General features: G+C 36.6%; 1 protein-coding gene across 1 annotated transcript; it reads left to right on the plus strand.

Moving 5' to 3' along the window:
• Positions 1–497: 497 nt before the first annotated feature.
• On the plus strand, positions 498–4599 carry LOC144442829 (uncharacterized). The gene is made up of 3 exons (XM_078132202.1): positions 498–604; positions 2011–2239; positions 3618–4599. Exons 1-3 carry the CDS (start codon positions 506–508, stop codon positions 4070–4072), a joined length of 783 nt encoding a protein of 260 aa, XP_077988328.1. The 5' UTR covers positions 498–505; the 3' UTR covers positions 4073–4599.
• Positions 4600–10784: the final 6185 nt, after the last annotated feature.

Below are 10784 nucleotides of genomic sequence, written 5' to 3' on the forward strand. Positions count from 1 at the left end.
GAAGATATTAATAATTAATAAAGCCAAATCACTAAGCGAAAAGATATCGATGAGCACTCCACTTGCCATAGTTGGGCAAAGTGTATCGGGAGTGTACACGCGATACGGAAAGTTATTTCCCGGGTTCGATGCGTGCTCTTCATTGAATTGCATTGGACGTTATACTGGGTATATGATTATATACTTTTGATCACAGTGTAACAATAACGATGAATGTCCAGACTTTGAATATAATGTCGTACGTTCGTTGTATTTTTGCAGATACAAACTCAATATGGCAGGACAAGATGTCATGTACGTCTGTGATGCATATTACATTTATGGTGACAGAAAATTCCAAATGCCGCTTATATTACTAAAAAAGAGCGAGAGAGTGTTTGGTATGGGATTTGATTGTGTGGATGTATTTAAAATCGAAAACGGACGTATCAACGGTAATTCCATATCATTCACTAAAGCATACGAGAATCTCAGCGTCAAATACTGTGGTAACGTTCATTCTTGGATGCCTTTAACAGCTTCTGGTACGTGGACAATGACAAGGTCAGGCCATATCACTACTGGTACGTGGACAATAAAATCAATAGAACCGGACCAAAGTGAGGTATGTAAAAGCCAGTTCTTTCTTATTCTTGGCGACAGAATAACGAAACAATATCTACATTTTTAGAACACTGTACTTACAAACCTACAGAGGGCCATGTCCATAATATGTCTACTTCAAAAGATAAAAAAGTTAGTTGTTGGAGTAAGGATAGGACCCTGCACGTAATTTACGGTAAACTTGTCGGTTGGGTGGATTGTAATATGTAGTGTCATAAATGTAATACCACCCCCACACACCCCACCGACACCCCCCATACACACACCTCCCCAACCTAGAACCAAAAAATCTTTGCAAACAAAATTTTCAGAAATATGTGTTTGCAAAAATAAATGTTAGCAATACCATATCATATTTTTTCATCCATTGACATGCAATGAGCCAATACAATCAAATATGCTGAAGCCATTGTTTGACAGTAACATCACTCCAGACTGCACTCACAGGTGATATTAATAATTCTCAGAACACTGAATTTGACTTTAAAATCCTACCTTTATGTTATCGATTGAAGGTTCACATAATGTAATCTTGATAGCAAGTCCTACATGACCAATGAAGAAATACAAAAAAAGGTGGTTTCGAAACAGCTGTAAGCTCTAATTGTGAACGAGTCCTGAGACGGAAGGACAGACAGATGGACACAGAGACAAAAAGGGACACAGACAGAGAGGGACACAAAGACAGACAGACAGGCAGGCAGGCAGGCAGACAGACAGACAGACAGACAGACAGACAGACAGACAGACAGACAGACAGACAGACAGACAGACAGACAGAATGAATGAATCGATAATAAATAAATAAATAAACAAACAAACAAACAAACAAACACACACACACATTCATACATACATACATACATACATACATACATACAGACAGACAGACACAGACAGACGGACGGACGGACGGAGAGACAGTCGGAAGGATGGATGGATGGATGGATGGATGGATGGATGAATTATTAATTAAATGATAGATGAAAAAGTGATATTTTGATATAGTTCGAAATGTCATTCACGTCTACAGACCACGTAGTATTTAAATCGGAAACAGTTCTCACTACTGAAGATGTACACAAATAAATTCCTACCGAAAGTCATTTTTTATAAAATTAGCCAGATTTGCATATAATCTTTTAGTATATTTAGGATTCGATTTAGCGATAAGAACTGCCTTAAAATCGTTGTTAAATGAATAAGCATTTATTACTCAAAACATAGTTAGATAACTTTCTCAATTGGAGCAACTCTCTCGACCTACTTAAGTATTTGTATATATCACATCTGGTGTGTTTAAATAATATCGACAGGGCAGCCAATCTAAAATAATAATTTATGTTTCAATTAAATATTGTTACTAATGCGTATTTATAATTTATTTGATCTCTATTGTATATTCAGGCTGCTCGAATTGCCTTGCTCCTGGAGCAATCTGGTCTTCACCATATTTATGGTGTCATCCCTTTTGAATTGCTGGATAAAACATTCGTATCCCTCGTTGGCCGCACAGATGACCTCGGAGGAAGTGGCGAAGTGAACCATGGTGGCGCATATGGTGTAATAAGTAGAAAATACTCTAAGCGCCAGGAGGTAGAAGCGGATCATGTTCCGGCATGTTCAAGTACAACAGGTTCGTATTATTAATTAGTAAACTGCGTGTGAAGAGATTGAAGTTTTAAAATACTTCGCATTCTAAAATCATACCCTGCCCTTAGATAATAATGTGAAAGGTTTCCCACCTAAAACTGTTACAGGAAATGGTGAAGTAAAATGTTCTTTGAAATAATGTCAAACACTGTGTTCTCTAAAGGACAATGGGGCTTACCGGGGGTTTATCAATGTAAGTATCCGGTTATGCGAGTACCGTTAAAAAAATATGGCTTCAAAATATTTGGTTTCGCACTAAGACTTCCCAATTTTCAATAAACAATGTGATTAACATAACACCCATAATTACATGGTTAGTCATAAATTTATATGTGTTTATATGTGTGTGTCTGTGTCTCTCTGTCTGTGTGTATGTGTGTCTGTCTGTCTGCTTGTGTATGTGTGTCTGTGTCTGTGTATGTGTGTTTGTGTCTGTGTATATATACATTTGCAAAATATCTGTCTAGCTTCATAAGTCTATATATCACCATAAGGCGGGTGGCTGCCATAAGAATGTGTGTGTATGTCTTAGAATTAAAGAAATGTTAAGATAGACACATTCGCTTGGTTATCGACTTTACCTCATAACTAAACATAATATGGTAGTAAATGAAGTTAATTACTTTGCGAGACAGACAAACAGACAGACAGATAGACAGACAGACAGACAGACAGACAGACAGACAGACAGACAGACAGACAGACAGACAGAGTTAAAGATTCAAATGTAGACAATATTATAATATTATAGAAGAGTAAAATTAGGTATTGAAGACAATATTCAAATACTCAATGGCTTTCAATTATGTGGTTTTGAAAAGTTATGATGCTTCTAAATGGCCTCCTACACGTCCGTATTTAAGAAAATTGTTCACTGCTCACTAGCAACCCCCTCCCTCCCCAAGTGATTATGAGGATGCTGTCTTCTTCCTCTTCAAGTATAGATTACAGCCCAATGTGAGACCTCTCCTTGCAAATCGCTCATCGTTTTGTAAATAAATCTCTTATTATGTAAGGTCAAAATCGATTGTCACTTAATGTATTGTGCCATATAATTGTAGATATTATCCAGCATGCGGGAGGAGGGGGTACCGTTTAATTGCATGTATACATACATGTGCAGCCTAGGGGGACGAAAATCATTGGATTCGGTCGGTGGGGGGATATGACATTTTTAAGAGCTTGTCGAACATTTTGAACATACTATTTTCCCCACCCCACCGTAAGATATGTTCGTTCCGAACCCTTAGCCATGTCTACAAAGACCAATATGTTATAAAATATAAATGGACGATTCATAATTGTATATTACTTAGACTATGATATTGTTAATTGTTATTTTCATCATGATATCTTTACAGCGACTACCTATGATATTGGGAGGGACTTGCTTCCTGCTGTATCTGTGGAATATTACTTTCACAGATACCTCGGTGGGCTATTTGGTACTACTGGTAGTGGATACTTACCAAAAGCTCTCAGGGAAGCAATTCGCCGTTTCTTGGAAAAGCGCGAATTCTTTACTGCTGAGCAATTCAATATCATAACCATGTATGGTTACTGGGGAAAGATTCCAACGTATTTCAATGGTCTCGTGGAATTGTTGAGGTACGCGCAAACCTGTCGTCAAAGAAATGGGTCGGAATTTATGACAGATGGAGAAGTCTCGCGTTTGATTACATGGTTGGGTGAAATGCGAGATTTGACAACTTCGTGTGGAAATGATCGATTCAAATTGTTCGAAAAAATCGCTCCTATTATTGTGAAATTGCTTCGTCAAGCAGGCCCTTTAGACCCTGACAAGTTACCACAATAAGTCTACAACTATGTACCCGAAAACCTGAAAGTGACATAAGGGTGACCTAAGGTTTTTTATGTTTCCCATTACTTTTTTATGGCAACTATGGATCGGTGGGTCGATTTTAAAAACAAATTCGTCTTCTTCATGTTCCTCTGCCTCTCTTTTTCCTCCTCTCTATCTTCTTTTTATTGGATTCCTGGTAACGAGACCTTTCCCCGCTTCTCTACACAATTGCCATGTTCTCAGCCCCAGGCTAAGTTGAATAACATACCTTATGAAAGAAATGCTCTGTTACTGAACAAATGTCGTCGTAGCGACATGACCGCAAATATGTCAACAGTCCAGACACTTGCTTATTCTTGCCAGAGAGGGCGCCGTATCCCAAAATATTAAGGGCGGGCGAAAGTAACTTTTTTTATTTTGATGTCGGAACTGAAAATTTGGGTCGCTCCAGTAATGAGAAACAGAAAAAAAAATAGGGTCACTCTTTTGAACTAAGTGAAGTTTTACAAGTATACCACCTTATATATCATACTATATCATTATATTTCTATAGTACACACTGCAATGTATCTTTACAGCTGTAATTTTTTTTTGATCAGACAACCAACAATACATTCACACTTAAAATTGTTAACATTCAAATAATTAAGTTGGGGGTCGATTGTACCCAGAAGTAGTGCATCAATAGGTTGAAATCGTGATAACATTTGTGGGTTGTTGGTGCGGACCCATAAATCAATTTGATTGCATTTATTTATCATATCCTGTTGCAACTGTACAAATACATTTACCAACAGGTGATTCAATGCTTTTCAGTGTATGATAAATCATTATATGTTGTTTTTAAAAAAAAAAAACATTCAAAAAAAGACATAGCCGTTAGATGGCAGTCAAATGGGTTTTCAGTAATTAATTCATATCATTAATGAAATGGCAAAGATAATGATCTAGCACAGAGTAAAGGACGAATAGTCAATTTTATTCCCGCGCTTTTCCAGATTTCTAATTTTATTTTCTCTATATTATAAAGTTTTAACTATTTTTCCTCTATAACTGGTTTTACTATTTCCTACCGAGATCAAATCTCGAGATCGAAATTGACTATTTGTACTTTACCCTGTGGATCTAGTATGGGATTTAAGGTTTAATCAAAATGCGATTTCAATTATCTATACAAAATTCAATAGATTAACCAACTAGGAGGCTGCCCTCAGCGGTCGCATGCTGTAAACTCACAATGATGACAATTTCAAATGCATTGCCAAACTAAAAACCCTTTAATTTGGTTGAAATTACTCGAATTTTCACGAACAAATGATAATTTTAAGTATTCAAGTCACTTCGATGTGGATCTAGCATAAATTATATAATAATTTATGTTTCTTCGAGGAAAAAAAACTGAACTCCCAAGTTGCCACTAGATCACTCACAACTTTAGCAATAAATAAATAAAATAATCGGTCCAGAATATCCATAATGAGACAATGACCAATGTAAATCATAATCAGATATTAACGGAAAGTGCAGCCGTAGGTTAATTTTCAAGAGAGAAATCCAAATTTAAAAATGATATAATCACAATTCTATTCATCTAATGAACTTGCATTTATCTCAAAACGTATCATGTAGCAAGTGTGTCTTGTAGTGTTTCATTCACTATCAATAGTTCGTTTGTTACATTCAAGTTATCAAATGGCAATGAAACAATCAACCAAATATTACCAACTAGGTACCGGTTGTGCAAACTACATGTTGTGATGATTTCAGCGTTTTTATCAAATTTCAAATGAAATTATGAAATTGGTATACATTTTTAAGAGTAATATCTTGATATGATTAGTTTACCAGAGAAATACATGCATAAAATTAGACTCATTTGCATAGTAATGTACTTTGGTAATTAGGTGATATCTTATTAGAGGTTGCTTCTATTTAAATGAAATTCTTTACATTTTGGGCTAGATCCATGCATATTTTCTTATCAAATAAAATGTAGTAATAAGGTAACATCTCATGAGTTCTTGGTTCAATTCTTATGAAACTTTGTACATATACTATTCAGGGTAATAGCTAGAGATGGTAACCATTTCTTCTGACGAGACCTTGTTTAGTACACATATTTTCCTCGTACAATCAACTGGGTAGGTTTTCAGTACAAATCATCCGTACTAATAAAAATAGTCTACATATTTTGTTGTGATTTTAGAAACGATTGTGTATCAAGATAGCTGGTATTAAATAGATCTGTTGAGGAAAGTAGAGCTAATTATAGGTCTACCTGCTACCGGTTTGGTTTCATTGCGAGGCTCATTGTGGGTTTAAGTTTCGAAAGCTCATCCACTCAACTTCTTGTCACTGTCGTTACTAAGAGCATGGTGAGTCATGGTTACTAAGCATATATCCATTTGATATTCTGCCAAATTCGTTCAGTTATCAAACAGCCATGTAGTTTGGCTGTTGCTATGGGCGTAGTCATAGTCACGACACTTATGCAAAAAGAAATGATGATGGACTCCTACCCGCTGGATATCGAAATCGGTTTGCTTTGATTTTTAAAGCTATGTACTTATAGAAAGCTTTATGTGCTGTAACTGGTATTCCGTGTCAAGCAGATGTGCGGTTTGTGAAAAAGAGACAGCATTGTATAACATGCAAGATGGCTACCATATCATGTGACCCAGGTCAACATTTGAACCATCGTTCTTCAATATTTGTGTTGCTTTTACATGTAGTTTCTGACACAAACGCCTACTCCACCTTCGTACTTAACTTCAGATTGTTTCTTACGGTTCATGAATCCACAACTGAAAGAAAGGCGACGGGGCGGCCTCTGTATTCCCCCATTGGATCACCATCGGTTGCCCTGTGTAACATTAGGTTAGCTCTCGTTCTAAAAAAAAATAAGGGCATAAGGTATGAAAGAGCGGGAGAAAATTAGTCGGTAGTTCTTTGGATTTTCCAATTTTATTACAGGTTTAGCTGTTTTTAGTTTCTGTCTGAACTGTGGAAGCAGATGAATCCCATCACTATTCAGACATAACCGTTGAGGGCGTACGATTCCAGCGCTGAGACCCTAAACTATTTTCACTCCGCCTTGGGAGATGACGAAAACGCTTGTTTTCAAAGTCCCCCTCATAGAAGGTATCAACACTTGAAACGAGAACTGTTGTTTCTTACTCCCCTTCATTTCTCTCAACTAATTTCGTATGTCTGTATGCAGAGTTTGATTTTCGATTCTTGGAGAATGTATTTCACATCAATTTGATATAATACAGTATTCGACAATGGAGGAAATCCAAGGTGTCCTATTCATTACAATACTCTGGTTCCACAAAGTCTATTATAGTCTAGTTCATATGCGACTCACTCCACTCACGTACAGGGAAAATTGTTATTCTATAACAGAAATCTGTGCTACCCCAGCTGGGCGACGGGTAATGAACGCATATCAGTAGTAATCCATCACAAATTGACAGGCAGTTGCAATTGATTAGTTCATTTAAACAATTGCTCATTAACGGAACTCCACCTCTCCAGTCTGAAACTAAAATAGTGTGGGGACGCGATAATGTCATCGCGATTATTTGAAGACTGTTGAGGGTAGCACACATTTATGTGCTAGAATAGCGACTTTCCCTTATAAGTAAGTGGAGATGATCGAAATAATCGTAACGCGTCGTATAGGAACTAGACCAAGTCTCTTGATAATCCCTTACTATTAATATGTGACATCGACAGTGTAAAGTTCATACTCAATTGAAATAAATTTTTGCTTGAGATTAAACCAATCAAAACATACACAGCCAGTACTTTAACTAGACAGTAAGTACTTGTCATCTATTTACGATCAAGTTTCAGTTTGCTTTCAATTTATATTTACACTCATACACATGATTTACATCGAATGAAATACAGCTATGCCGACAACATGGTCGGTGCTAAATTGTCGATAGTCGAGTTAACATTTTTGTAAAATACCATTTTATTTGATGAAACAGAATTTAACAAAAAATTTTAGAACTTGGTAAATAGCTGTACTGTATGTATTTCTATGCGCAGCAAGACCAGACCAACAGCTAAATGCCAATTACCTTTGCTACGGTAACAATAATTAGTCAAGCACTCAAATGTAAACACATCGCTCAAATGTTACAGTTGTGCTACAACACCATTGGCGGTATTTCTTTTTTTGTGCGTATTGTAACTCTTGCCTACCACATCAACAGTCGAAAAAGATCGGAAGTTCACCTAAACCGCGCCACATCATCAGTTGTAACACGCATTGACTGCCAAACAGAGAACTAACTGTAGTAGAGAAGAACAACTGAATTATCGAAATAAAATGCTTTCAATGCTTTGATGTGGAATTTCGATTCTCTTCAATTATATCGTCGACGTATGTATTTCTTTTTCCAATATTTGCATGACATATTAGTAAACCAGATTATCAGAATGCAAAGAGAGCCCTTATTCTTACGGAGATACTTTTGTCATGACAGAGAAACTCCACCAAGCGACGAAGGAGAACGTCAAATAATGACACTTGCAGCTGATGCGTATTTAATTTGACAATGTCAAACAAAGTACTATAAGCTTGTTGATGTAGTTATGTGTCATTTGCATAATTGGTGATTTTTTTGGAATATGGCAAATTTCAACTTGGTAATTGTGGGTAAAGTAAGTGATGTAAACTCAGGAGAGACTCATATTTGTACCAGAATCCACTGTGGTATTCCCCCTTTGATTGTAAGTTGTATCACTATTTTAATAGTGGAGTGGAAACTAACGCAGTAGTCTATTCAAACATAGCCGTTGAGGGCGTTCGATTCCAGCCCTTTGATGTAAACTATTTTCAACCCCGCATGAGAAACGACGAAAATGCTCATTTCAAAGTCCCATTCATATAAGGTGTCACCGCTTACAACGAGAACTGTTATTTATTTGTCCCCTTCTAATTTCGTTTCTATCAACTAGATTGGGATGTCTTTATATAGAGTTCGATTTTCATTTGTTGGAGAATGTACTTCACATTAATTTGACATTCTAATACAGACAATGGAGGAAATGTAAGGTGTTCTGTTTATTACACTACTCTGGTTCCATATATCTCTTATAGTCTAGTTCCTGTACGACGCGTTAGGATTATTACGAATCATCTCCACATCACATATAGGGAAAGTTGTTATTCTTGCACAGAAATCTGTGCTACCCCAGCTGGGCAATGGGTAAACGACGCATGACAGTAGTAATTCATCACAAATTGACAGGCAATTGTAATTGTTGTTCCTTTAGAAAATTGCTCATTAACCGAACTCCATCTCTGCAACTGAAACGAAAGTCACGTGGTGACACGATAAAATCATCACGATTATGTGAATGCAGTCAGGGGTAGCACATATTTCTGTGCTAGAATAGCGACTTTCCCTATAAGTAAGTGGAGATGATCGTAGAAATCATAACGCATCGTATAGGAACTAGACCAAGTCTCTTGATAATCCCTCACTATAAATATGTCACAGTGTAAAGTTCATACTCAAGTGAAATAAATTTTTGCTTGAGATTAAACCGATCAAAACATACACGTACGTAGTCTGTACATTAACTGGTACGTGTCATCTATTTACGATCAAGTTTCTGTTTGCTTCCAATTTATGGAATATGACTGCATATATGCACATTCAAGCACATAATTGATATCGAATGAATTACAGCTATGCCGACAACATAGTGGATGCTAAACTGTCGATAGTCGCGCTAACATTTTTGAAAATACTATTCTATTTACTGAAAGACTATGATAATTTACAAAACCGTAGTTTTTAAAACTTGGTATATAGCTAAATATTTTTATGCGCAGCAAGACCACAGCAACAGCTGAATGCCAAATGCCCTGTGCTACGATAAAATAATTAGTCAAGCACTCAAATATAAACATTGCTCAAGTTGTGCTACAACGCCATTGGCGGTATTTTTTTTTATTTCGTGTACTTTAACTCGTGCCTACCATAGTCGAAAAAGGTCGGAAGTTCACCTAAACCCCGCCTCTTAACCCTTTGTCCTTATTCACTGTCTGTGCACGATCGCATTGTCGTTTGCAATAGTATTGTCACCAAAGTAACAGAGTGTGAAAAGGTGTTTTGGTTGTTTAACTTATCGATTTTTCAAGTGATGACCTCCAGTTCACCTGCCCACGTGCACGTTAGACCATATACAATGGAAACCACAGCCTGTACTTTAACTAGTACGTGTCATCTATTTACGATCAAGTTTCAGTTGCCTTTCAATTTATAGAATACGAGTGTACATACGTACATTCAAATACGTTTGATATAGAATGAAATACAGCTATGCCGACAACAAAGTCGATGCTAAACTGTCGATAGTCGTCCTAACATTTTTGTAAAATACCATTTTAGTTGACGAAACATAATTTACAAAATCGTAGTTTTTCGAACTTGGTATATAGCTGTACTGTATCCACATTTCTATGCGCACCAAGACCACCTGACCATGTTAGACCAAATACAATGGAAAAACATAAGTGGAGACTTGAAAGAAACCATCGTCTGGCTCGACAGACATTATATGACATTCCTACATTTTTCTTTCTCTGGCTCTTACTAATAGCTAAACCTTAACAAGACGAAACTTGAAATACAGCTGTAGCACATTCTGCATGAAATGACACATTTGAAAAAAGAATCATGTTAACTGATATTATTTG

This window comes from Glandiceps talaboti, chromosome 11, assembly GCF_964340395.1.
Source record: "Glandiceps talaboti chromosome 11, keGlaTala1.1, whole genome shotgun sequence".
Lineage (NCBI taxonomy): Eukaryota > Metazoa > Hemichordata > Enteropneusta > Spengelidae > Glandiceps > Glandiceps talaboti.

Excerpts from the sequence above, each read along its gene's own strand:
- LOC144442829 (XM_078132202.1), top strand. The coding sequence starts at position 506 with ATGCCTTTAACAGCTTCTGGTACGTGGACAATGACAAGGTCAGGCCAT. Across the intron at positions 605-2,010 it reads TAGAACCGGACCAAAGTGAG|GCTGCTCGAATTGCCTTGCT; the intron begins GTATGTAAAAGC and ends TTGTATATTCAG. Across the intron at positions 2,240-3,617 it reads GGCATGTTCAAGTACAACAG|CGACTACCTATGATATTGGG; the intron begins GTTCGTATTATT and ends ATATCTTTACAG.